General features: G+C 44.5%; 1 protein-coding gene across 1 annotated transcript; it reads left to right on the top strand.

The window, feature by feature from the left end:
* Positions 1 to 28,000, top strand: LOC133492252 (FRAS1-related extracellular matrix protein 2-like). Its single transcript, XM_061804335.1, has 23 exons — positions 1 to 4,963; positions 6,731 to 6,820; positions 11,449 to 11,616; positions 11,903 to 12,133; positions 15,230 to 15,355; positions 15,441 to 15,476; positions 16,807 to 17,058; positions 17,772 to 17,921; positions 17,997 to 18,206; positions 18,363 to 18,560; positions 18,787 to 18,951; positions 19,032 to 19,214; positions 19,663 to 19,952; positions 21,177 to 21,474; positions 22,073 to 22,204; positions 22,280 to 22,575; positions 22,971 to 23,157; positions 23,717 to 23,982; positions 24,045 to 24,179; positions 24,257 to 24,383; positions 24,898 to 25,085; positions 25,150 to 25,296; positions 25,870 to 28,000. The coding sequence occupies exons 1-23, from the start codon at positions 1 to 3 to the stop codon at positions 26,383 to 26,385; spliced, it is 9,354 nt and encodes a 3,117-aa protein (XP_061660319.1). The 3' UTR covers positions 26,386 to 28,000.

The raw sequence follows: 28,000 nt of genomic DNA, 5'->3' as shown, positions 1-28,000 counted from the left end.
ATGCTGTGCATGTTTTTTGTCCTCTGCCTCTCAGAGGTGCACATTCAGCTTTATGCGCAGCAGCAGCTTTCTGCACACCCGCCACTTGACGCACAGCGCTCTGAGCTCTCTGAAGATGCCATCCTGGTTGCCAACAACCGCATCCACGTGCCCCTGGGCCGGGCTGTGTTCGTGGACCCGGTCAATGACCTGGTGATTCAGACGCAGTCGGGCAACCGCTGCAGCGTGACCGTTCTGGACAACGACCCGCTCGCGGAGCGCCTCGGCCGCCTCTCACCTAAAAAGTTCCCCTGTGACTTTGGCCCCAGTGATGTCACGTACACCCACTATGGGTCAAGGAGTCCAGGCCGGGATCGGGTGCGGCTGCAGCTGCGTCACGACACGCACGCCGAGACGGTCGTCATCCCCTTTGTGATGGAGATTGAGGTGGTCTTTACGCAGCTGGAGCTGCTCACCAAGAACATTCCCCTCACTGTCACCCACCTGAGGGGCACCAGCGACGCCATAGACCACAAGATCTTGGACTTTACCTTCGACTCGGAAGTGTATAAGTGCAGGGTAAGGTCTTTGGCAGGCAGGAGCGCTCTGCCCCGCTACGGGCGGTTGCTAGATGGTGGAAAGCTGTCCCAGACAATGAACTGTGACGAGTTGACGCTGGCCGATATCCGCTATGATCACACGTTCCAGGGAGTGTCATCCGACCGGGACTACATCCCCATGGTGGTGGAGCTCCGGGACCGAGAAGGCAACCTGGTGAAGCAGGAGCATTTCCACTTGATGGTCCAAATCCACGGGGGCCAGGAAAACATGGCGCCCAGGCCCAGCTTCATCGCTATGATGATGATGGAAGTCAGCCAGTTCGTCATAACAGCGTTCACTCCCGAAATGCTTGCATCAGATGATGCTGAGTCGGAACCAGGCGAGCTGGTTTTCAACATCACGTCCCCGCTGTCCTACGAAGAGGGTTATATTGTCAGCACCGACGACCAGAACCTGCCTATTAGCTCATTTTACCAACGGGACCTGCAAGACCTCAAGATCGCCTACAAGCCGCCATCGCTGGACGCCGACACTGAGAGGATCTTCCAGCTGGAATTTGAAGTTATGGACCCGGAGGGGGCTGTGTCTGATCCCTTTGCCTTCACGATTGTGGTGAAGCCCATGAACTCGTTGGCGCCGGCGGTGACCAAAAACGCCGGCCAGCTCCTGTATGAGGGTCAGTCGCGTCCCCTGGTAACAGGCCACAACCTGGAGATCAGCAACGAGAACAACCTTGAGGCGCTGAGCTTCAAGGTGGCGAAGGGTTTGCGCCACGGCCTCTTGTTGGTGCTGGGTTCCCGCAGCGACAGCTTCACTGCTGCCGACCTAGCTGCAGGCACAGTGGTGTACCAGCACGATGGCAGCGACACGCATAGCGACAATATCCTGTTCAAGATGACGGACGGCAAACACCATGTGGAGTTCCTCTTCCCTGTCACTGTGGTGCCCATTGACGACGAGCCGCCCATTGTCAACACCAACACCGGCCTGGTGCTGTTTACGCATCAGATGATGCCCGTGTCGCCTCTCACTCTTAGTGCTGCAGACATCGACTCAGAAGATTCCACTGTTATGTTCACAATGCTGCCGCCCTTTCCCGCAATCGGCGTGATCATGCTGAGGCAGTCGGATGCCCCGGAGGACCCTTCCTCGTGGAAATTCAACTCAAAGGATGAGGTCTACGAGAAAGAGGTGCGCAACTGGTTGCAGAAGGATATCACCGATGGAAAGTTGTTTTACAAGCATGTGGGACCTCGTAACATCAACACCATTATGGACCAATTAGTCTTCACAGTCCAGGATGACAATGACCCCCCAAATGAGTCAGGCCAGGCTACATTTGTAATCCAGGTTTTGCCTGTTGACAATGTCCCACCTGAGGTGTATCCTGGGACTGCCCTGCAGATGACAGTGGAGGAATACAAGCTGACTCCGTTCAGTAAAGAAGTCCTGCGCTACACTGATCTGGACTCTGAAGACCGTGACCTTAGATACACATTGTTGCTACCCCCTACAGATACAGACAAAAACCACCCGGTGGTCTTTGGTTCTTTGGTTCTGACAGACAACCCTGATGTTGAGGTGACCGAGTTCACTCAAACTCAAGTGAACCACCACAAGATCGCCTACAGCCCGCCGAACACAAAGCTGGGTGTCACGGCGCATATGTTGCAGTTTCGGTATAGCGTTGAAGACATGGCAAGGAACAATGTGGAAGGGGTATTCACAATCTACCTCCAGCCGATCAACAACATGCCCCCACAGATCACCAACACTGGTTTTGCGGTGACGGAGGGTGGCTTGCACATCCTCAGCCTCGGTGAGCTTGAGGCTGTAGATGATCACACAGAGAATCAAACCATTACCTTCAGGCTCAGTCAGCCACCCAAACATGGAACCATCCAGGTGGCATTTGCCAGCTTGCCGGAAAAAGCTGTGTTCAGTCTCCAGGACCTCTCAGAAAGCAGGATTTCATACAACCATCGTGGGGAGGGAACGGCTAGTGATGACTTTCAGGTGGACATCAGCGACAGTGTTCACCAGGTTACTGTAACGGTCAAAGTCCACGTGAAGCCGATTGATGATGAGGCCCCGACTCTCAGGCTTCCCGCTGGCACCGTCGGCTTTCATATGGATGTTCTGGAAAACGGCGCTGCAGAGATCACTGCCAATGTTATCCCAGGCCGTGACAATGGCACAGACGATCTTCAGCTGACTTTCATCCTGGAGGACCCGCCGGCAATGGGGGAGATCCTGGTGGAAGGCCTACCCGCCAGCAGGTTCACAGAGACAGATGTGATTAATGGTGTGGTTGTCTACGCCCACACCGGTGGTGAGATCGGGCTCACTTCTCACCAGGATAGCTTCAACCTGACCCTCACGGACATGTCTGACGATTGGACGGTGGGCAGAAACTGGGTCCACGTGGTGCATGTGGAAGTCACCATACTCCCTGTTGACAGCGAGTCCCCTGAGGTCGGAGTCGGGGTGCAATTCCGTGTTCTGGAAGGGGACAAAAACATCATTGGAATTCAGCACTTGAATGTCCATGACATCGACACCCCAGTTGAAGACATCCTGTGCACGATCATAGTGCAACCAAACGCAGGGTATGTGGAGAACATTTCGCCCACTCCTGGTTCGGAAAAGTCTAGGTCGGGCACAGCTATCAGCGCCTTTTCTATCGGTGACGTCAGGTTGGGGAATATATTCTATGTGCAGAGCATCTGGAAAGGTGTGGAGCCAGTGGAGGACTGGTTCACCTTTACGTGCTCGGATGGCATCAACTTCTCTGAAAAGATCTTCTTTCCCATCTTAATCGTCCCCACCAATGATGAGTTGCCGGAAATTATCTTGAGGGAGATCATGGTGATGGAGGGCATGAATGTGGTATTGGACACAACCATGGTGAACGGCCATGATGCTGATGTGCCGGCCCAGGAGCTGATGTTTATCATCTCCAGGCTGCCCAGACATGGCGTCATAATGAGCCATCTGCCCACCGGATCCATCTTAGTGAGCAACTTCACGCTGCAGGCAATCCGAGCGGCGTCAAGCATAGTCTACGAACACGATGACTCGGAAACGACGGAGGACAGCTTCGAGCTCCTTCTGACCGATGGGAAGTTTTCGGTGCGGAAGTCTGCAGTGGTGACTATCATCGCCGTTGATGACGAGACCCCCAGGATGCAAATTAACAACGGTTTGGCGGTGGAAGTCGGCGAGACCAAAAATGTTGACAGCAAAGTCCTCAAAGCCACAGATTTGGATTCGGATGACAACTCACTCACCTACATAATCAGTTTCGGGCCCAGTCAGGGTCTCCTGCAGAAGATAAACCCTCTTGGCTCTATGGAGAATATTACATCGGGCTTGAACTTCACGCAAATAGAACTGAATGCCAGACGTGTGTTTTATACACACAATGGCCAGGAAGGCATCCGAGACTTGATCAAGTTTGATGTGACAGATGGGATCAACCCGCTGATTGGCTGCTACTTCTACATCACCATAAGCGACATCAATGTCGTCTTCCCAGATGTGGTCAACAAGGGCGTGTCCCTCAAGGAAGGCAACCACATTACGCTGACCACTGAGCTCCTCAGCACCACTGACCTCAACAGTCCAGATGAGAACCTAGTCTTCACCATCACCAGGACGCCTGTGCGGGGCCACCTGGAGTGCACGGACACCCCCGGGATTCCTGTCACTTCCTTCACACACCTCCAATTAGCCAGAAGCCAGATCTACTACATCTCCACAGATGATGAGGTAAAGATGGACAGCATTGAGTTTGAAGTCACAGATGGCTACAATCCAATCCTCAGAACCTTTCAGATCTCCATCCAAGATGTGGACAACAAAAAACCTATGGTGACGGTTAACAGTCTTTGGGTGACCAAGGGCCACAGTAAGATCATCACACCCTTCGAGCTCACCGCTGAGGACCAGGACACCACGGAGAAGTTGATCAAGTTTATTGTCACCCAGCTTCCGGTCCACGGAATGCTCCTGTACAACAAATCCAAACCGGTCAGCATCTTTACTAAGCAGGACCTCAACGAAAACCTCATCAGCTACAAACATGATGGCACAGAATCTCTTGAGGACTCCTTCTCCTTCACAGTGACAGACGGCACCCACTCAGATTTTTATGTGTTCCCGGACACAGTCTTGGAGACACGCCGCCCGCAGACCCTGAAGATCTCCGTGGTACCTGTGGACAACAGCGTCCCCCAGATAGTTGTGAGCAAGGGCCTTCTCACCCTGAAGACTCTACCCACAGGGCAGCTGGGGCACCTTATTGAAACAGAGCACCTGAGGACACCGCCGGTTCTGCTATTCCAGGTCACAACGCCTCCCAGGCATGGGTACCTGGTGAACCTGGGCCTCGGAAACACCTCGGTGGACAGCTTCAGTCAAGGTAAGATAAGAGATCGTTTTTATTGTTTTAATCGAACTTCACTTCATGTCTATTTCTGTCATCGTTTTAGAATAACAAGTCAATATGGAATCCATTTTTTAACTTTTAAAATCTGAAAAAAAATCTAAATTCTGCAGATTGAAGTTGTCATTTTTGGAGATAGAAATGTGCTAATAAAAATAGTTTTACAAAAATATTTTACAGATGACATTTAAAAGTATTTTTAATAGAATGTATCAACGTGTTTTAAAAAAAAGTTTAATATCATAAAAATAGCATCCCATTTTAGACAAATTATTTTTGTTGGATAGCTAAATTTTAACCGTTTGTGAATAAATTCAAATGTTTTTAGACATCACAATACTGTAGAGGTAAAGTAAATAAACCTTTTTTTTGTAAATCGTATTCACATTTTATTAAAACTAGAATTAATCTTATGATAAAAGTCATATTTCTAAAAATAAAAACTAATTTGCCTCCAAAGAATAATAATGATCAGAAGAATTTTATGAGAATCAAGTTTTTCTTAAACTGTATCTTTTATATTTAGATATACTCTTGAGAAAAATAATGGTAATGAGAAACCGACATGCAATCGGCTTTATTAACAAAATACAGAAGACCATTTTAAAAACGTGTTTAACTGTAATACAAATATTACAACAAATCAACCAATGCTCATAGTAAAAAATACATTTGTAATAAATATCAAATGCCCGTCTCCAATTTTCGAGGCTCTTTTGTCATATCGTATTTGCATTAATTTTGAAAGTTTGTAAATAATGTAGAAAATCCCAAAAGGAGGTGATTTTATTATTTAAAGGAAAGCTTTTACTGCTCTTTGAATGTTATAAGAATCATGATGACGACTGAGAAGTGTTCCAAAGCATGCATCTACCCTTCATTTTTTAAATTTTTTTTTTTACCTTTTTGGTCACTCTCAGCCGTTTGCCTTTTGGTGTCATTTGATAATTAAACAATAAAAAAACTATATATATTTTTTTTTCTGAGCTGCTTTACTCACACATAGAGTGGTGCTACTGGTTCGAGCGTGAGCCTGACAGTTCTGTGGACCGGGGTTCAAATCCCGACCCCACCTCGGTGGAGTTTGCATGTTCTCCCCGTGCCTGCGTGGCTTTTCTCTGGGCAGGTTGGGGGTTGAGGAGCTTCTGCGGCATCTCGTCACTGAGTCATTGGGGTGAAAGTAAAATCGTGTTTCCTCTTGATGTGCTCGCAATACATTAATGTATTTTTTGTTTATTTATTTTAATATTTTCACCATGTAACGTCCTTTGCTGTCTCCCAAGATGCTCAGATTAATGGGATCAAAAGTATTGGCACATACAGTCAGTGGACTTTGATCACCAAACGGATATTTTATCCTGATCCTCAAAATACTCCTTTATCTTCATAATACTGTACTATCGATATTGCATGCAAAAAAGAAGAGAAAAAATGTGTGTATATGTTTGGTTTTTACCTCATATGAAATATTTTTTTTTAATGATGCAACTGAGGATAAATAAAGGATTGATTATGATTTGGAAGGACAAAATTCTGCATAATTTTCTCATCAGTGCAAAAGTATCGAGACGCACTTTCTCAAGCAATTCATTCAGCAGCGCCTGCGCTGGTGGCAGTGGTGTACTGCGCCAAATTCCAATGGATTCTAAAATATCCAACAATGACTCAAAATCATTTTGGAGGTGTCCCAATACTTTTGTCCACGTGTATTCGCTTTCTCGTGTTTTCTTTTCTTTCTTGTAGCCGATATCGACGATCTGAACATCTGGTACTTCCTGCGGAAAGAAGAAAACGCCACATCGGACGTCTTCCGCTTCAGCGTGGAAGATAACGGTAAGATGGCGTTTCGGATTTTAAATGACGATCAAATGTCATTTGCACAGCCAATTACTGTACTTGGAGATTTCAACTGATAATTTCATGATAATATATTTGTATGTTTTTAGATCAGTGTTTAGAAGGCAGAATGTTGCAATCATAAGAGAAAGAAGTTGCTATTCTCTGAGAGAAAGTTATATCATGAGAATAAATTATTTTTTAGCTTTAAAAAAATGAAGTCTTTTTTTCTGATGGATGCAGGATCTTTTTGTTTTTAGATAAAATGTCTTTATATAATCTTTATAATTAAGAGATTTTTTTTTAAAAATGAAAACCTGAACATCTGTGCTTTTTTATTTTGCTAAAAAGTTGTAATCTGAGATTGAAATGATACTTTATGGAATGAACATTCATAATCTGGTGAGAAAGCATTTCATTTTTAAGAAAAAAAAATCATTTCAGGAGAATAAATTTTGAATTTTGGGAGAATAAAAATCCAAAATATGGGAAAACTGCTGTCCAGGTTAAAATGAACTATGTACAGTTTTAAAAACAAGTGTGTGTGTGTGTGTGTGTGTGTATATATATAAAACTGGCGACCAGTCCACCTTTCTCCCGAAGTTAGCTGGGATAGATAGTTTCAAGCACTCCCATGACCCTTGTGAGGATAAGCGGCTCAGAAAATGGATTTTTTTTCCTCTATTGCCTTTCAGACAGTTGCTTTTCAACAGCTAATACTAACAAATGTGCGCGTCGTTTTTGTCGGATTCTGTCAAAAAGCAAATTGTGGTATTCCGGCCCCTGCCCCAGTTTAACACTCTGCTGGTTTTGACCCGCTTCCCAGTTGCCACCCGCCTGTAATCACGTGAAGAAATTACGAGCTTGGGCCTGCAGCGTCGCCCTCTTCTTCTCCTCTGGCTGTCATTAGTCGCAACGCCGCCGGAGCTCGCCACTTTTAAACGCGTCTCTGGTGCCTCCGGGTACCAGTTGGCAAGAGCGACTTCACCCTCCAATTCTAAGGACAAAAAAAAAAAAAAAAACTGATATGCAGTGAAAGGTTACATTTTTGGCAAACCTGACGTGTTCTTCGTAATCATCATTAAGGACCGTTTGAAGTTTTTTCCTGAAAATCAAAAATGAAAATTTTGCAAACTTGAACTTCCACAATTAAGAGTTTCTGTTGATTCTAACTTATGAAAATCTCAAATCTTAAATCTTTGATTTTTGGAATCATCAGACTTTTTTTCTCGGTGTCGTTTTATTTCGTAGTTTGTTTTATAAAGTCCTTCCAATTTCCAAGCCGCGTATCCTCACGAGGGTCACGGGAGTGCCGGAGCCTATCCCAGCTACGCCCTAAACTGGTCACCAGTCAGTCGCAGTGCACATATCGACACCGTCACTCATCGGGAATCGATCCCACAATGCATGCACCAAAGTCAGGAGTGTGTGCCACTACACCAGGGGTGTCAAACACATTTTTCTTGGGGGCCACATTGTTGTTCCAGTTTCCTTCAGAGGGCTGTTATGACTGTGGAACAAAAGTATTTAATCATCTCATCATATTTAGATCATCAATTTGTGACCTAGTTTTGGAATCGGAAATCAAGGGAAATGTGTTTTTCAACTATTGACGTATAGTAACACAAAAATGCTCCTAATATCTCAACTTAATCATTTATGATATATGACAATTTGAAATTTTGGTAGAGATTTTTTACAACAAACATGGAAATTCACACTCTAGATTTGGCTTCGCGGGCCACATAAAATCATGTGGGGGGCCAGATCTTGCGCCCCGGGCCTTGAGTTTGACACCTGTCCACTACACAATCTGTGACCGTGTCTTTTATGACGAACTTCATCTTTTATTAAAGAAAATTTAGTCTTGGATGAATTTGATGGAAATGGCGGTTTAAAAAACAAGTAAATAAATAAACATCATATACAATTTTAAGTTGGGCAAAATTGATACGTTTTATGTCCCAAGTTTGCGTTACAGAAATTGCACTCAAATGACTTCATTAGCATATGTATTTGTAAATATCAAAGACAATTTAGTTTGACATGTCTTCATACACCTCAAAATAAACTGTTTCTTCGCACATCAAAGAATATAATTTACAAGAAAAAAACATTAACATGCTGTCGTCCTGAACAGCGACTGTAACATGCGTGTTTATGTAAAGATAATTTAGTTGTTGACGTCCTTTTCTTCCCTACAAACATCAAAGAAAAGACATAACAATTGTGTCTAAAATCCAATAGTGGCACATAAACAACAGAAGATCTCCAGCAATAATTCATATTTGCCTGCCATTTCATTTGAGGTACATCTTTAATTCATATTTCATTCCAAACGTGTGACTAAGTTATCGCTCGTTTGCACAACACCTCCTCTCCTCACTGTAAGGTGGAAAAAAAAAAAGAAATTGCCCTGCAGGAAATGTATGCCAACTTTACATTTTTCGTGCAGATCTTAATGAAAACCACCAATCTGCTACAGTGACGCAGGATGCACTTTTATGGCATCCGAAGAGAAAAAAAGACCAACCATGTTTTTATTTTTTTTAATTTTTAGTTCTATCAAAGGATTTTAGAGGAATATTATAGCGTTAACAGCGGCGCATATGCAGAAATGTCAGCCTGCAGCCTTTCAGTGTTATTGTACAGACTCGCACTCGCACACCTGAGGGAGCGTTTGCGGTCCCCGTGAGCCACGCTCGCAGTGCTACTAACACCTGAGCGTCTAACGCCTCACAACGACTTTGTTCGCCTCTCCAGGACGTGAGGATTTAATCAGTGCGGTGTCCCTAGGGGGGACATGCACGCCTGCAAGGCACCAAAAACATCCGGATAACACAAAAACGTGCCGCAATAACACAAATTGTGCCGCTGATTTTTTTTTTTTTCCTTTCCCCCTCCAACGATGCTAATGAGCTCAACGCAGATGTTAAGATTCAGGCAACGTACATAAATTTGTACGAGACTATTTTCTTAAAGCAAAATCTTTTTCATGAAAAAAAGTCACATCTAATGTATGCATTTTGGTAAGTCATAAGACAATTTAAAATTTTCACTGAAGCTAATGAATGTGTTGTCATAAATGTCGTTTATTTAAAAATTGAAAGTCAGTATGTATCATTGTAAGTGTACATTTTTGTGTAAATTGTAATTTACTCTTTTAGAACACAAGAAAAAAATGGTTTGCAAATCAAAACATTTTCAAGTCTTTCACAAATTAGAACATAACTTTTTTTTAAACGACCGAGACTGTGTATCGTCTAATCTGTTTTTGTAAAGGTATGTAATACTTTTTCCAATGGATGTAATAGTGTTATTTTTTTGTAAACCTCAACGACAATTTCAAATGGCTTTCCCAAAACAAACCTACCGTAATCCCCGGCCTACAGAGTGCACCTGGTTATAAGCCTCACCCAGTACATCTGTAAAGGAAATACCATTTGGTACATACATAAGCCGCACCTGGTAGCACGAACAGGGCTGTTTTTTAAAAAAAAAAATTTAAAAAATAGTGGTTTAAAAAAAAACAGCTGCGGCAGCTACACAGTAGCACAGCACTAACAGGGGTGGTTTAAAAGAAAAAGAAAAACAGACCGGTAAAAGTCACTTCCTCGGCACATATATTCCACCGGTCTCACTCTTACCTCTTCCGCTCGAGTGCCGTTAGAAAAAATGCACAAATTAGCTCCATCACCGCATAAACCACAGGGTTGAAAGCGTGTGAAAAAAGTCGCCCTGGAAATTACGGTACACATTTTTCAGCGCATTAAGGGAAATCTTTTTTCAGCCACCCAAAACCATTTGAAGTCTTTTGTAATTGTCATTTATGTAAATGTTTATTTTTTCTTATGCACACATTATCTCGTACGTCTGTGTTTTCATAAAGAAGCCATCAATGAGGCTAAGGTACATTTTACTGTAAACATTCACATTACTCTAAATATGAAAGAAAATGTCATCCATAGAAAACCAACATTTAAAGTCTTCATTGAGGTTAAATGTATTTGTTTTTAAAGTGTTCACTTCGGCTTCAATCTGTTCTGTGAAGCTTAAGTAATGTAAATAATAGTCTTATTGTAGACATGTTTCAAGTATATTATAACCAAACATTTTGTAAATCATCAAAGCACATTTATAGTTTTGGATATATATTAAAAAAAGAAGTTGGGGGGGCGAGACTTAAGTCATCAATTTTTGAAGCTCTAACATGATGAATAATGAATGCGTGCGACCTACATGCTTCCATTATGTATAACAAAAAATTCCACTTGACCTGTCTGAAGGGTTACATCTTGGATAAAGAGAAAGGAAAGCAAAAAAAAAAAAAGAAAATGTTGTCATGAGGTGAGAAGTTCAACTGTGTGACTGCGAGGTGCCAGAAAGCGCAACAGAGAATTTCAGCAGAAAATGTGCTCACTTCAAGGCTGAGTGCCTACTTGTAGCAAACGCGCGTACCCAATCTTTGATCCGGAGTTTTCCACCTTGATTTCGTGCGACTTAAATGCTACTATAAACGGCAGCCTGCGGCTCAATGCGTGTATATTTGCACAACTCATACAGTTAGGTTAGGTTAGTGTCAAATTCAAGTTGTTCATTGTTTTGAAATGGCGTGTTTGTGTCAGGCGGCAACAAGCGGACTGACCAGGAGTTCCGCCTGGACTGGTGTTGGATCTCGATGGAGAAGGAGTTCTACGTGGTGGACGAGGGGGATCAGGAGGAGGATGGCGCCGAAGCCTTCCTGGAAGTGGTTCTCAGGCGGAGGGGCTACCTGGGGGAGACTTCCTTTGTAGGTTAGCAAAAAAAAAAAAAAAAAAATTCTAATTTCTCCACACAGTCATTAATCCATTAATTAGTGCACTCTTTGGCTTTAATTGAGTTCTCGACCATTCGGTGGCCTTCCTTCATCCACCCTTAATGAAGATTGATGTTAATGAGCGACAACACGTTTGCTAATTGTGGAAATGTTGGCCATCTTAGCGGTGTACTCTTTTGATTCCTACCGCTAGCGCCTACACTTGACGGGGCTGACAAAGTGAGAACAAGTCTTAAATCTTCTCGTCATGATATTTCTTTCAGGCATCGGTACTCAGGACGGTAGTGCCAAAAATGAGCAGGACTTCAGGGGCAAGTCCCAGAAGCAGGTCCAGTTCAGCCCGGGCCAAACTGTGGCCTCCTGGCGGATCCAGATCCTCAGCGACGGCAAGTACGAGCGGGCTGAAACTTTCCAGATCCTTCTGTCGGAGCCCGTCATGGCCGTGTTGGAATACCCGGCTGCCGCCACCGTGGAAATCCTGGACCCCAACGATGGTTAGAAATAAAGCAAGAAACTATTACAAAATGCAAACAGAGATGCTTACTAGAAGCTGACTGAGGTGAGAGCTAGCTAACATAAAACAATGACAGAAATTAGCTACTGGAAGCTAACTAAAGGAAGTTGTGGTGTAATATCGAGCTGAGGGTCAAGCTATTAAAAGTTAAGCTAAATTAGCTAAATAACGTAAAGCTGTCTTGCCATGTTAAACGCTAACCAGATTGAGAGCTAACAAAAGTCTTGGGTAACCGAGTTAAGAGGTGTTCAATGCGCTGAAAGTCTATTTCGATCAAAATTGAGTAGTACCTTAAAAGCTAGGTGAGATGCAAGCGTACTATGCGTAAAACCCGAGATGACAACAAAGTAAGTTAAACGTTAACTGTGGGTAAAGCTTAACTGATCTACCTGCCACTCAAAGTAAACGTGAACACTGACTAAAGTAACAGCTTTGTGATTTAAGCGTAACTGAATGCTAATTTCGATCAAAGTCCAGTGAAACGGAAGCTGACGTAAAAACTTAGCCAAAGCCGGATGAGATAAAATTAACTGCGCTAAAATTTATTATTGACATCGCAGCAAAGTGAGTTTAAATCTAACAGCTGCGCAAAATAAACACCTGGCGAGTTGAACGCTAAGTGCTGTCAAGCTAATCAAGAGCGACTGAGTGAAAGCGAAATGATGTTTACCGCTGACTGGGGTAAAATCCCGCAGAGACAAAACGCTAACTGGGTTGAAAACTAATTGAAATCAAAGCAGTCAGTCCCAAGCGAACAGAGGTCATTGCTTTGCAAGTTAGGTTTATTCGCGCATAAATTTTAAGTCATTTCAAGCAGTTTAAAAGTGTGTGAGAGGAGTAGTTTTGGAGTTTTTGTGACTTTGTCTCGGCCACTGTAAAACTGTATATAGGGTACGACGTAGCAGCTATAGAGAAATTCTCTACACAGCCTAAAAGTTTCCCAGTGCAGTTTTGCACATTACCATAAAAAGTATATCACACAGTAAGATAGACAAAAACTAGTTGAGTTTTACACTTGAAGACATACAAAAAAAAAAAAAAGGGGCATAGAAGCTGGAAGTTGTTACGTTTCGGGTCGAGACGAAGCTCTGGCTGCCTTCCAGACATGTGCACGCATCAATGCCTCAAAAGCCAAAGCTCAGAGTGACGCGTCGCCGTCATATTAGACAATCTTCACAGGCCAGCGGGTAATGATGTCACATGGGAGACAAAGTTGGACACCAGAAGGATGATGATGAGAGCCCGTGTCAACGGCATGGAACGCAAGCTCGTTTTATGGCCCACTAAAAAAAAATCAAAAATAAAACACTCCACGAGAGAGAGAGAGAGAGAGAGAGAGAGAGAGAAGGAAAAAGATGAAGTACGGCAGGCTTGCATTGAGGCATTGAGGACGTTTGAACTTTGTGCTCCGAGCGCAGAGAGGGGGGAAAAAAGGAAAAAACACAAACGCTAACGTTGGAGGCTGAGGGAGGCAACATGGTGAAATGTTTCAAGTTGTCATTGTTGGTCCCAGGAGAACCTTTTCAAAGACCCCCTCAGAATCCTGACATCAATTAAACATAATTACCACCTGTACCCTTGAATGCCATACAAATTCAAATGTGGGATGGAAAAAAAGGCCTTGTCAACGACTTCATTTTTTTTCCTCCCAAAATTTTAATGGAAAGTCTTTTTTTTTTCCAAGAAAACAATCCTGTAATGTTTACAGGAGCAAACATGGATTTTGACAGCGTTCAAATTTATCTTCCTCATCCAAGGTAAAGTTGTAATATTCAAATAAAAGTTTAACGAGAGAGGAAAGTTAATTTAGCAACTTTAGTGTCTAAAAAATGTCTACATTCTCATGAAAAAGATTCTTAAAATTGCATCTTTTGTTTGGAAAAATAGGGATTTAATTATACACCTTTTGTTCTCTTAAAAAAACGATATAAAAAAATAGGATGATATTATTTTTTTAAAAAAAAATTCCTTTTCTTTAGATAGAGGAGGACCAAATTCTTGAAAATCAAATTTTTTGTTCTGGAAAAAAAGTTTGGCAGTTTGGTCCTGTACACATTTTACTGTGTACAAAAAGAAAAAGAAAGGAAATACATTTTGGAATAAATATTCATTTTGTTGTTGAAAAACTTTATTCCCCTATTGCTATATGTTTTATTTTGTTCTAAAAAAATAACATTCATCATTTCATGAAAATGGGTCTGTATTCCATGAAAAATACACCCTTTGTTCTTGGAAAGAAAATGATTTTATTCGTGTTATGATCTGCCTTTTGTTCTTAAAGTCTTTATTCATGCAGGGCAATCTAATTTTATTTTTTGTTTTATTCTGTTTTCTGCAATCAGGTCGACATATACCTGCATAAATGTAGTTTTATGTGATAAGTTACTGTCATATGAGACCAAAAATTATTTATTTTTTTTTATGATGCGCTGGCAGTGATATAAAGAGCTGTGTGTGCTGCTGCTGCTGTTGTTATTTTTTTGTTTGTTTTTCTTTTTCTTTACAATGATGAATAAATTAAGGCTGACGGGCCAAATGGGACTTGTTCTTGTAAATGTCAGCGCCATTGACATATGGGGGGGGGGGGACAAAACCTCCTCATCACCCACAAATGTTTCCTTATTGCGCACTTTGCGTCTGCGTGTTCGGCCTACTTTGATTTAATTTAGGTGGTGTTTTTTTTTTACTCATTAGCTTTTAGCACAGGTCACTCATCCTAATAAAAAAAAAAGTTTGAACATGATATGAAGGCATAAAGGCTGTCTTCAGGTTTTGCGGCGAGTGTAAATGTGCCCCCTTTGCTCCCTTTCTTTCACCCTCGTGAAATATTTAGTGACATCGTTGAACTTGACCCACTTGGCTAAAAAGCAGCATTGTGTGTGCGTGTGTGAAACCCCCTAGGGGGGGAGGGGTGACGACAGAATACCTCACCCCTCCAGCACTCCTGCCTTTTCCGTGCCCCCCCCCCCAGCTCCCTCCACTCCTCCCCCTTCACTCAGTCATGTTGCAAATCCACTTTCACTCTTATTTCCTATTCAATATGACCCCAAAGAAATTGATTTTGTCTTCCTTTCAGAATCGCGCGTCTTCTTCACCGAGGCTCTGCTGTCGGTGGCGGAGGACGTGGGCCATTTGTCCATCCCCGTCCATCGCAGCGGCGACGTCGGCGAGGAGCTGACGGTGCTCTGCTACACGCAGCAGGGTACGGACTCACTCGTAACGCCTCGCCTGAGCTCGTATTCAGTATTACCAATTTCACCCGCACTTACGACAACATTTCATCCTAGAGGCGAGGTGCTCACTTAACTCAACACGCGACCCAAGTGAGTTGCCCACTTGCTGACATGAATACCTCACCTCAAATAAGTTTAGTTTTACTATGCCATAGGTCTCGTTACAAAAGCAGCACAGCGGCACTTTTAATTTGTTATAGACAACTCTTTTCATAATACATACTGTCAAATCGTAATATAAATTAACATCCATCCATCCATTTTCTTAGCCGCTTATCCTTACAGGGGTCACGGGGAGTGCTGGAGCCTATCCCAGCTGTCAACGGGCAGGTGGCGGGGTACACCCTGAACTGGTTGCCACCAGATCACAGGGCACATCGAGACAAACAGCCGCACTCATAATCACACCTCGGGGAAATTTACTGTGTCCAATCAATGTTGCATGTTTTTGGGATTTGGGAGAAAGAAAACGCACGGGGGAGAACATGCAAACTCCACACAGGGAGGGCTGAGATTGAACCCGAGTTCTTTCCACCTGAGTCACCGTGCCGCCATAAATGAACATATTTTATTTTATTATTATTTTATTATTTTTTATTTAATATATGAGTCTATTTTTTAATCTAAATTTAATAAGATTTTGTGCAAAAAAATATGTACATAAATAGTAGAAAAACGTATATTTTTGAGTCAGTTTCTTCAAAGAAAGAATGTTTAATAAAATCCGAAATTCTTTCAAATGATTGAAAAATGGATGCAATAAAAAGTAAGACATCCTGCAGGTTGTGTAGACATTTTCATACAAATGGCTTTTAAGCTTTAGCATTTCCCTCATTATGAGATTTGGGGGCAGCTCTGTCGCTCACGCACACACAGTCATGCAAGAATAATTCATCAATAACTATGTACATTTTTTATGATATTTGATAGCGCCATCAACCGAAAGGAAGAAAGGAAATGTTTTTAATGAAATGCAAACGCATTCACGTTAATTGTAGGTTGGGGTGCACGTCATATGTCGGTCTGAAGCCTGCTTAAAATGCGGGCAGCGCCGAGCGATCCAAACGCAGGCAGGAGAAATAGCGAGACTGTGATTTTGCATTAAAAGCCACTGAAAGGTCATTACCGTTCACAGTGGGCGGATTAGCAAAGCATTCCGTTACTGCGGCGCTCCTCATCAAGCGTGACATTTTGTTGTTAGCATATTCCTGTACTAGGCATCATCATCATTATGACATGATCAATATGGAGATGAACTTACTACTTGTACACCAGCTGTCATTTGGATGTTTTTCCTTAATGTTATGACAATATTTTTCCGTATCTACTGACATAAACGCTGGGAAACACCAAGAGACAAACATCATTTTCTGTTCAAATTTCTATTGACTCCAGCTTCTGTCTCCTCCTGTGCTCGAAGGGTCCGCCACGGGTACGATGGACCCCGCCGTCCTGTCCCGCTCGGACTACATTTCCCGGCCGGAAAACCGCGACAGCGTGCTTCGCTTTGACAAGGGCGAGCGGGAGAAGGCGTGCCGGGTGGTTGTCATCGACGACGCGCTGTACGAGCCACCGGAGAATTTCAACGTCACCCTCTCGGCGCCCGTGGGGGGCCGTCTGGGCCTGCGCCACCGCTCCGTCAAAGTCACCATCCTCGAGGATCAAGACGACGGTCGGGCATCGACGTCTTACTTCCTGTTTTTCCCGCACTAATTTGACGTTGAAATTGAGAAATTACAAAAAGGTTTTGCTTTAATCTGTGATGATCTCCCAACGTCCATCAGAATTTTTGTCTCTGTCATCTGTTTTTTTACTTGGATGACGTTCGCCCCTGGTGTCCACTGGCATCATGGAGGTGATGCTGATCCACCGTGCCGCCTGTAATAAATATCTAAAGAGAAGTTTTAATTGATGTGATTGACTAAAAACTGATAGCGTAACAGATCGTCACTTCACTGCATGGCCGACTTATACAGTGAAAAATTACCACCAAAAAAGTGTTGCGTGGAAAACAATCCGGAGTGCTTGATGCTGACAAGGACGGGGAAAGAGAAGCGATGAAGAAGAGAGAAAGAGAGGGAGGGAGATATTTTTGGAATGATGTCTGATTTTGAAGAATAAGCGAGAGAGAGAGAGAAACGATAAACTTTTCCTCTTGTCACTTTTTTCTTCCCCCCCCCCACTTGAAAGCGTTGCACAAGATGAAATCGCAGCCTCAGGAAACTGTCACTTCAAAAAAAGATCTTTGAACAGTCTGGAGGGGGCGCTGTCTGTGTGTGTACGTGTGTGCACGCGCGCCAAGCACATTTGATGCGCTGATATCAAAAGCGTGCACACATGGATGGACAGATAGACAATGTAACAATTATGTTTGTGTCATCCCAGCTCCCATATTTTATTTTGGCGAGGAGCACCGTCACGTGGACGAGAGCGACGGTTTTCTGGAAGTCAAAGTGTTCCGCACCGGCGGCGACCTCTCCAAATCCGGCACCGTGACCGTCCGCTCTCGTGAATCCGAGCCCGTCTCGGCGGAAGGTGAGATCGAGGTGAAGATTGTCAACTCGTTTTTTTTTCACCCCACTTTTTCAATCATTTTGTCAACTTCCACAGCCGGACTGGACTACGTGGGCATCAGTTGGAACCTGAATTTTGCCCCGGGCGTGAGCGCGTTGACCTTCCGGGTCAACATACTGGACGATCTGGAAAGACCTGTACTCGAAGGATCAGAGATTTTTGATCTGGTCCTTGGCATGCCGGTGAATGGCATCCTGGGAGAGCCGAGCAAAGTGACAGTTTCCATCAACGACTCCTCGTCTGACTGTAAGTCACCAAAGAAGAAGAATCTAGTCTGGGGTTAGGAGAATCGGGGAAAATTTGGGTTATGTTAGGGTTGAAAAGGTCGGGCTTAGCTTCTGAAAATGAGATTCCCCCCCCCCAGACCCACCCCTGTGCTAAAGCCCTGACTGAATTTGACAGTACCCAAGGTGCAGTTCCACGAGGCGGTCCACTCCGGAGAGGAGCACCAGGGTCAGGTGGTGGCCATGGTTTACCGCAGCGGTGACCTGCGCTTCGCGTTGAGCGTGCGATGCTACACCCAGCAGAGCTCGGCGCGGGTCGCCGCTGACTTTGATGAGCGGCCCAACACCGACGCATCTGCAATCACCTTCTTGGCTGGTATGACCTGCTTTGGGAAGGGCTGGAATTATTTGCTTTGTCACCAAAAAGCAATGACAACAAATAGCAGTAGTCCAGATTTTGGCGCCAAGCCTACGCATGTACATGCCTGGATTAGTCGCCCGTCCGACCCAGTCGGGGCATCCAACGGATCAGCCCGGCACTTTGGATAAAACCCTTCACCTCGTTTACTTTCCTTCTGATGCCACAGACATTTTTTTTCTAGGTGAGACGGAAAAGCCCTGTGTCCTGCGGCTAGTGGACGACTCGCTCTACGAGGAAGCGGAAGAACTCCGTTTGGTCCTCGGGAGCCCGAAGAGTGACTCGCAGTTTGGCGCCACACTGGGTGCCCTGAAGGAGACCTTGGTGGAAATCAAGGACTCCGCAGACAGTAAGTCAGGTCAAGAGACCTTGAATCAGAGTTAGGTGACTTCTCTGACGTGGTATTTCCTCCCGTGATCCTCCTTTTAGGGCCCGTCATCCAGTTCTCTGAGACCAAGTTCAGCGCCAGCGAGCCCAAAGCGGTGGGCGACGTGGCCAGTGTGCTGATCCCTGTGGTGCGACTGGGCGCCACCTCTATGGCGTCGGTCGTCCGCGTTCACACCGAAGACGCGTCGGCCGTGTCGGGGGAGGACTACCACCCTGTGTCCCAAGGTGAGTCTTCTCGGGGGTCACTAAGCCTGCTGATAAACCTGGTAGTTGTTAGACCGTCAAAAATTTGGAAACCTCCTGATTTCTGTGGTAAATCGGGCATTTTGTTTTTGATGTGCATTGCACCTCACTAAGGGGAGGTCAGCTGTAAAAGTTTAAAAAAAAACTTTCAGGGCCTTTTGGGTTTTCTTTTTTTTTTTTTTTTTTTTTTAAAGATTGAGTAAAATTTCTCCCTCCTCCGCTAATGGGAAAAAAGTTTATACTTGTGAAATGAGATTCTCTTCCGGGAATGTGGAAATTAATGAACATCAATTTATTCACTTGACTTCTCATTTACTCCTGAGCTGGACCGGAACAGTAACGTCTGATCGATTCCACCAGAGGGGTCAAGTAGTATTTAATTGAAGTTCAATGCTCTCTTAGTAAATTGAAACCCTGTGTGTGTGTCCAGACATTGTGTTCAAGCAGGGAGACAAGGAGCACATTGTCATCGTTGAGGTTCTCTTCGACAACTTGCCGGAGACGAGAGAAGCCTTCACGTTGCGCCTGAAGCCCGTCGACAACACGGTGACGGGGACCCAGAACACCACAGCCACTGTGTACATCGAGGAGGCCGACAGCACGGCCGACGTCACCTTCCCCTCCCCCCCTCACGTGATCTCGTTGCTCCACTATGACCACCGAGCCGCCCGCACGTGGGATTCGCATCCGCCTGCCGGTTACCCCGTCGTCTGTGTCACCGTGAGTTTACCTGCAATAACACAATGGACATGTTTGGACGTGTGTGTATGTGAGTGAATGAATGAAAGTGCTTTAGTAAGTGTGTGTGCGTGTGTCAGTCTGACTATTTTGTGTGTGAGCCCCCCCCCCCTCCCCCCCAAAAGCGCAAATGAACGGGTCTTGTCAGAATGGAGGTTCTGAATGTTTCACCTGCAGGCCTCAGAGAGCTTCTGAGCCACGTTGACAGCTTTTCTAAATATAGACCCCTAAAAACGTGGCAAATAGGCGTCCCTCTTTTCCCATCCCATTATTTCGCGCTTTGTTTGCTATATTGTGGATTTTTAAGCAAGCGAGTGTTCAAATTTACAATGATAAACTATAGACCAGGGGTCGGGAACCTCTGGCTCGCGAGCCACACCTGTCTCTTTTGGTGGTTGCGTATGGCCCGCAAAGCTCTCATAACGACTTTATGTGTCCATCGCGATCGCAAGGAATTTCTGGTCGATCGCGTGACTGCGTGGCCCGAAAAAAAAAAGATGTCAGCCTGGCTTCTTTTTTTTTTTTTTTTTTTTTTTTTAACGTTTTGGCACCACACGTAACTTTCTCTAACAACGACCTGGTGCACGGCCTCCAAAGACGGCCACACACTCTTCTTCCTAGTTTACCTTACACCGCTCTTAAAGGGGTACACTCATAAATGCAAATGTTACGGTCCTTACGGAGACCATCAATGGGGTTTATGATGACAGTGTGCTTACGTGCGGCCCGCCACCAGAATTTTTTTTTTTTTTACATGAAGACACGCCACTGTCGGCAAGCATTGTGGGTGAGGGCACGCAAGTCGGGACAAATGAAAAAATTTCAACCTGCAGAAAACTTGGAACGCACTTCTTGTCATATACCGCACACTGCGGCGTGTGAATATTGCTGTACTGAAAATGTTTGGTTTCGCAACAGTATAATGTTATTTAAATGAATTTAGAGACTTATTGTACTCTTAAAGTTTTGCTCTTACATAAAATGCACAAATACACTTGTATTTAATTTTAAAAATATTGGATAGTCCTTTTGGAATTACATTTTAAAATTTTTGCCGTTTACGGCTCTCTTAGCCTAAAAGGTTCCCGACCCCTGCTATAGACCCAAAAAAAGGTTATGGTTTCTCGAGAGTGTGGATTTTCACACTTCAGGTTGTTCTGTAAAGTATTCCTGGCAACAAACGTCATCCTGCCTTCTCTCCTGCAGGCCTGCAACACCCGTCACCCGGACTACGACAAGGCGGGCTCCATCTGCGAGCACATCAATGACAACCTGGCGCGCTACCGGTGGCTCGTCGCCGCCCCCGCCAGTCCCGATGGCGTCACCGGCCCCATGCGCGAGCTGGACTTCGACACCTTCTTTACGTCCTCCAAGGCCGTCACGCTGGACTCGATCTACTTCCAGGCAGGCTCGCGGGTCCAGTGCATCGCCCGGCCTGTCAACTCCAACGGGGACGAGGGCCAAGATCTCAGCAGCCCCATCGTCACCATCAGCCGCACGGAAGGTCAGGTGCACATTTTTTTTCGGGATCTTTGGAACATGGAGCAGTACAAAAAAAAGAAAGCTTTCGAGTCAAGGTTTATGGGTTGGAATGAGGTTTGAGATTAGTATTTGGGTCTGTGTTGTTTACGAATATAGTTAGGGTTGGGGAAGTGGCGGCTGGTCCATCGAGGACACGAGGATGATGCCCCACCACTGACGCGGCGGTGCTACATTCCAGTGGCCCGAGAGCGCATTTGCCGGTTCTATCTCAAATAACTGCCCAAAAAGAAATGTAAAATATAAATCTTTTTGTCTTGGCTGAGGTTCAGGGGCGTGTCCCGGTTGGTGACGTCAGGAGCCGCCATTAGGTCGGCCCAGTTTAACTAGTTCTTCTGTACGTGAGCGTCTGGGTGTGAGTTGTGGCCTACAGCAGCTCATTGCAAGTGTTAGCATTTGTGTTAGACATGGTCTGGAAACCGACATTGGCATTAGGGTTGGGGTTTTGGTGGATTTTAGGGTGAAGGTCGAGGTTGTAATAAATGTAAAAGGTTCTAGGGTTTATGGTGTAAACCAGACTTGCAAACAAACCTCATAAACATTGTATTGCTTTCTCTATCAAGGTATGTGCCAGTCCCGCAAGATGGACAACGTGGGCCCAGAGCCTTTCTCGGCCAAGCTGCGCTACACGGGGACGGATGACCCCAAACATTCCAACCTCGTCAAAGTGACTGTCACCATGCCGCACGTGGATGGTACGTGGTATTCGTGAGATGTCGTACGTGTAAACATGTAAAAATGTAGACAACATGGATTCCATCCTTCGGCAGGCATGCTTCCTATCATTTCAACACGTCCACTTAACAATTTCGAGCTGACCCTGAGCCCGGACGGCGACCACCGCTGCTCCAACCTGCCGGACCACGAGGAGGTGAGCGCGGGCCACGGTTTTCTGACGGCGGGGCGCTCGGCGCCCTACCCGTTCAGCCTTTCTCTCCGCGGGAATGCCACGCGACACTTCTACCGCCACCTCGACCTGGATGCCTGCCTGTGGGAGTTCAGCGGCTACTACCGCATGTCCGAGCTGCTCACCGACTGTGGGGGCACCATCGGCACCGACGGACAGGTGCCAACTGTTTGCTTTTAGTTTCAAATTGTATTTTATTTAACGGTTTCTTGTATTATTATTATTAGTAGTAGTGGTAGGGATTAACATTTCCAATAATGTTTTTTTAATGAATTTTATAACTTTTGTTGATTCTGGTATTGTTCATTTTCAGTGGGTAAAATTGAAATATTCATTTCATTTAATTTGATGTATTAAATAAATACATTTCTTGAATTGTATTATTATCATTAATTGTATCTATTTAAAATAATCGTAGTTGTAAATTTCTCAACATTTCAGACATGGGCAAAAACAACTCAATGGTCCAATCGCAAAAGACAGAAAAGGCGTGCATTCCCTCGTTGCTGCCTTGCTTTCACTGTACAGGAGGCAAACTGTGATTATGTGTTCAGGTCCAGAATTTGGCGCAGTCATACGTGACTCTGCGCGTGCCCCTCTACGTGTCCTACGTCTTCCTCTCACCAGTGGGCAGTTGGCAGCACTTTGACCTCCGCTCCGAGCCGCGGCTGACCTTTGCGTACGAAACCGCCTTCCCGTGGACGGAGGGAATCGGAAGCCAGACGCAGGCCGAGCTGCAGGGTACGAGAGCTGCCATGGAAAAGATGGCTTTAGACCACAGGTGTCAAACTCAAGGCCCCGGGGGCCAGATCCGGCCCACCGCATGATTTTATGAGGCCCGCGAAGCTAAATCATGTGTATGAACTTCTGAGATTTTTGTTGAAATCTGTGCCAAAATTTTCAATTATGATGAGGCGGTCAAATATTATGATAGTTTCACAGTCATAATGGCCCAAGGAGGGAAACCGGAACTCCAATGTGGCCCACGACAAAAACGGGATTGACACCCCTGCTTTAGACTTTAAGGTGGCACTAGCAGCGGAAGGCAGTAGTGGGGGGGACGTTACTAGTAAGACAGTCATTCAACTTGTGTGCTGAATTGTTTTACTAGTGAGGACAAAGATTGTTTTAGTACATGGATGACAAATGATTTTAACCGGATGAGGCATCTTCCCCCACTTTCCTACGTTCGGTATCCCAGCGACACTGACGCACAGGATCTCAATTTATTTTTCGATGTGTGCGGTTACCGTTTTGCGCCGTTCCCGCTTCATGCAATGTCTTGTGGTTTGTCGTCCAGGCTGGCTGTACCCCAACAGCGTGCGCATCGACCCGCACGGACGCTTGGTGGTGAGCTTTCGCACCGAAGCTCGCTTCAGGGGTTTGTTCGTCCAGTCGCGCGCCACGGGCCGCGTTCCGGGCTCTCAAGTGTTGTTGGGGACGTCTGAGCTGTCGACGGTGACGAGCGCAACTCATCCCGCCCTGACGTTCAACCTGAGCTTAGTGAGGAGCGAGCCCACCTTGAACCAGCCCGTGCAGCAGTGGACCTTCACCTCCGACTTTGCCGTAAGTGTGAGAGACGTACCCGGGGGGCGCTCGACGTGCTGATGAAATGCGATCGGTCGCAGGTGCAAGACTACTCGGGGACCTACACCGTCAAGCTGGTCCCCTGTACCGCCTCACGGATCACGGAGTCCTCGGCGCCACCCGTGTGCAGCCCAAGAGAACTGGTTGTCTTTGATGTGGATATTCGAATTCAGCAAGTTAGTAAGGCTGACTGGAAACTTTTGAGGCGAGTTTGTCCTGACTCGATATGCTAAGTTTTATCGTCTGTGTTCAGGTTAGCGATCCTGTGGCTGTCGAGTTCAGTCTGAACACTCAAATGTTCCTTCTGTCGAAAAGAAGCCTGTGGCTCTCTGACGGCTCTGTCAATTTAAGCCAAGAGAGCGATGTTGTCTTTTCGGAAAGTAAGTAGAGTCGTGGTGTCCCACAAGGCTCCGTTTTAGATCCACTTTTGAACTGGATAGCTATTCCTGAAGTCATACGGTACGATTCACTGCGATCGCGATGTGATTCACTCCATATGGTATGCGATACAATTTAGTCCACTTATGAGGGAATTTACTCCAATTGCAATACCAATGACTCCAGTCATGACATATGATTCAGTTTGATACTGTTCACTCATTTGCGGTGCAGTTTGATATGAGACCATCTGGTTCAGTTGATTATGATATGATTCACTCCAACGCCACGATGCACTCAAATCATAATATGGTAAGATTCAACATGATTCATTTCAACTTACAATTCAATTTGAGATGACTCAATACAATTCCGTCCAATTAACATGCGATGGGAAATTATTTGATATGGTTTACTCCAATTGCAATTCGATTCACTTCAATCCTAAAGCAATGTAAAAAGTTACCCCAACTCCGATCACGATGGTGTTTGTGTTTCCTCTGCTGCCCTCCACAGGCGACATTGTATATGGTCGGGTGATGGTGGACCCAGTGCAGAACCTTGGAGATTCTTTCTTCTGCAGCATCGAGAAAGTTTTCCTGTGCGCCGGAGCCGATGGCTACGTTCCCAAATACAACCCCACCAACTTGGAATTTGGCTGCCTGGCTGATTCGCCCTTGCTCCTCTACAGATTCAAAATCATCGTGAGCAAATTTATTTGACCGTTTCAAGTCTTGAAGTGTTTTGGAACATTTTCTTGCCTTGCAGGACAAAGAACAGCCAGAGACTCAGGCGCGAGTTTTCGGTGATGTGGATTTTAACGCCATGCTGGCGACGGAGGACCCTTCGGCCTCGCCACTTGTCATGCAGCCCGGATCTGACGGATTCAAGATGGATTCCAGGCCCATGTTCCAGGTACTGTTCCGCCACCTATTCGCTATTCGTTTGGCACCGGTTAGCCTAGTCACCATCCATCCAGTTTCTGATCCACTTATCCTCACAAGGGTCGCGGGAGCGCCCGAGCCTATCCCAGCTATATCGGGCAGGAGGCGGGGTTCACCCTGAAGTGGTTGCCAGCCAATCACAAAGCACATGGAGACAAACAACCATTTCCACTCACAATCACACCGACGGGGCAATTTAGTGTCCAATTGATGTTGCATATTTTTGGGATGTGGGAGGAGACCGGATTGTACGTTTTCTCATGAAGAAAAATTATATACAATTTCCCAACAAAACAAATATTTTCCTCGGTGGCTTTGTTCATTTTATTTTTGTGTTTGTTTTATTGTTTTTTTTTTCAAGTTTTTGTTACTTTTTTTTTATTTAAATGGCTATGTTCTTTTAAATTGTTATATATTTTTTTGTTCTATTGAATCTTTGTCATATTCATAGTTGTTTTTTTAAATTAAAAATGTACCTGATATATATATATATTTTTTTAAATATATATATATGATAATGCAAATTTGTGTGTGTTTGGTTCAGGTTGCATCGGGTCGCGAGTGGTACATTCACACCATCTACATGGTACGCTCCAGGGAAGGTGCCAAAAGAGGCATCAGGAACCGCAGTCCGGAATCTCACCACCACCGCCGCCACGCCTTCACCTCCACGGGCGGTAACCGCGATTGGGCCAGGAGGTCCGCTTCGACCCCCCTCCTTGAGAATATCGGAGCACGTGCCAACCGCGGTACAAACATCATCCACGTCGCTCTGGACCGCGCCAAACGTCCGGCGGCCGCGGGGTACGCCCACCGGGAGGCCGGCAAGCTGATCGGCGACCGGTGGGAAGAGAGGGCGGTGGCCGGGGCCCTGGCGGGCGTCCTGCTGATGGCACTGATAGGCGGTGTCCTGGCGTTGGCGCTGCGCTTCAGACGCAAGGACGGCGGCCGGGAGCGAGGAGGGCGGGATGGCGTGCGGGAAGCCATCAAAGGTTCGCTTAGCTTAGAGCCCATCTTGGTGGTCAGGATGCAAAACGGTCGCAACAGCTCCGACGTCTGACACGTCGCAAATAGATGCCATCGATATACTTGATCATCTGATTTTTATTTCTTTTATGGACCATTTTTTTATACTATGGAATGCTGGGACAGAAGCGTATGATGACCACGCAACAAGGGGAAAAATGACTATGCCGTGCTCTAAAGTTTTGTTTTTTAAAATATTAATAATAATTACCCTGTTTGGAAAAAAAACATCTATATATTTGGGGAAATGTATTTATTACATGATTAAAATCATGCTGATTAGTCAAAAAATTACAAAGCAAACTCATTTGTATAAAGCATTTCATACACAAGATAACTCAGTGCGCTTTACACGATTAAAAGCATTCCAATGTATACATTAAACATTTTTAAAAAGTACAATTGAAACAGCTTTTAGTGCAAGAAACAACACTGAAAAGTGGAAGTAGTCATAAATGCATAAAATAAAATAATATTTTTTAATCTGGATTTGAAAACACTCACACTTGGGGCTGACGTCACCTCTGTTGGCAACTTATTTCATTTTTTTGCAGCATGAAGTCAGTCTTTTACCTAAAATAATTAACATTACAACAACCCAAAAAGTACGACGTTCCATGGGGGGGGGGGGTAGTAAAAGTGTAAATACTACCACATTTAAGTCAATATTTTATGGGAAATTTTGTAAGATTTTGTAATCCCAAGTCAAAACAAAAAAATTGAATATTACACGATCAAAGTAAAAATCTTATAGAAAAATTACTTTTTTTCCCCACACAAAATATATATAATAAATATTGAAAATTTTGAGTATTTTTTTTTTTACAGAAAAAAAGTCATAATCATAAGAGGAGAACGTTTAGGTTTTTTTTTAGATTAAAAAATGGGGCATGAAATCACAGCTGTATTTTTTTTTACCCCAAATTACAGTCAGAAAATTACAAGATTGAAGTTGTCAAAATATTTTAGTCTCCCTTTTAGAAGACATAAAATTCTTTTCCAAGAGTTTTACAATCCCATTCAAAAGTTTGGGTTTCTCATGCAATACAAAGAGAGAGTGGACCCAAACTTTCACAAAGTACTGTACACCTTTTTAACAAGGACACGAGAACTTTTTCTTTTGAATTTGAATTTTAAACCTCGACATGCCGCATGGACTGCATTTATTATAACATGTAATACATGTATAACAAACAGCGTAAAAACCTTTCATCAGTTATTACTTTGAATCTCTTGTTTACATTTTGTGTGGATTGTGTCCTACGACTACAGAGTTTTTCCTTTCATTATTTTCCAGCGATGTATTCTCATCACATCATTATCACTATGTAGACTTGAACTGTAAACGCACACAAGAAGAAGCTGCTGTACGGTCACTGTGAACGTTATAACTCATATCATATTGCTTGTTCCTATTTTTTGTTTTTTTTGTCTCATGATGAACAGGACTACTCTCCAACTGTGTACTGTAACCCTCGCCCATCCAAATCCAAGCTATGCAATGTCACGTAATGTTTACGACATTGTAGCCACGCTTCCCGTGAACACTGCAGTCACAATCAAACTTCGTATTCATTTTGTCTTTTTATGTTTTTTTTTTTTTTATTGAAAATTTCATAGAATAAATTTAGACGCTTTGCTCCCAGGGC

Source organism: Syngnathoides biaculeatus, chromosome 18 (genome assembly GCF_019802595.1).
Source record: "Syngnathoides biaculeatus isolate LvHL_M chromosome 18, ASM1980259v1, whole genome shotgun sequence".
In the NCBI taxonomy this organism is placed as follows: domain Eukaryota; kingdom Metazoa; phylum Chordata; class Actinopteri; order Syngnathiformes; family Syngnathidae; genus Syngnathoides; species Syngnathoides biaculeatus.
Note: the sequence above shows the minus strand (reverse complement) of the source record. Positions and strands in the feature narration are given on the sequence as shown.

Excerpts from the sequence above, each read along its gene's own strand:
- LOC133492252 (XM_061804335.1), top strand. The coding sequence starts at position 1 with ATGCTGTGCATGTTTTTTGTCCTCTGCCTCTCAGAGGTGCACATTCAG. Across the intron at positions 17,922-17,996 it reads CGAGCCCGTCTCGGCGGAAG|CCGGACTGGACTACGTGGGC; the intron begins GTGAGATCGAGG and ends CAACTTCCACAG. Across the intron at positions 24,180-24,256 it reads TGGATATTCGAATTCAGCAA|GTTAGCGATCCTGTGGCTGT; the intron begins GTTAGTAAGGCT and ends GTCTGTGTTCAG.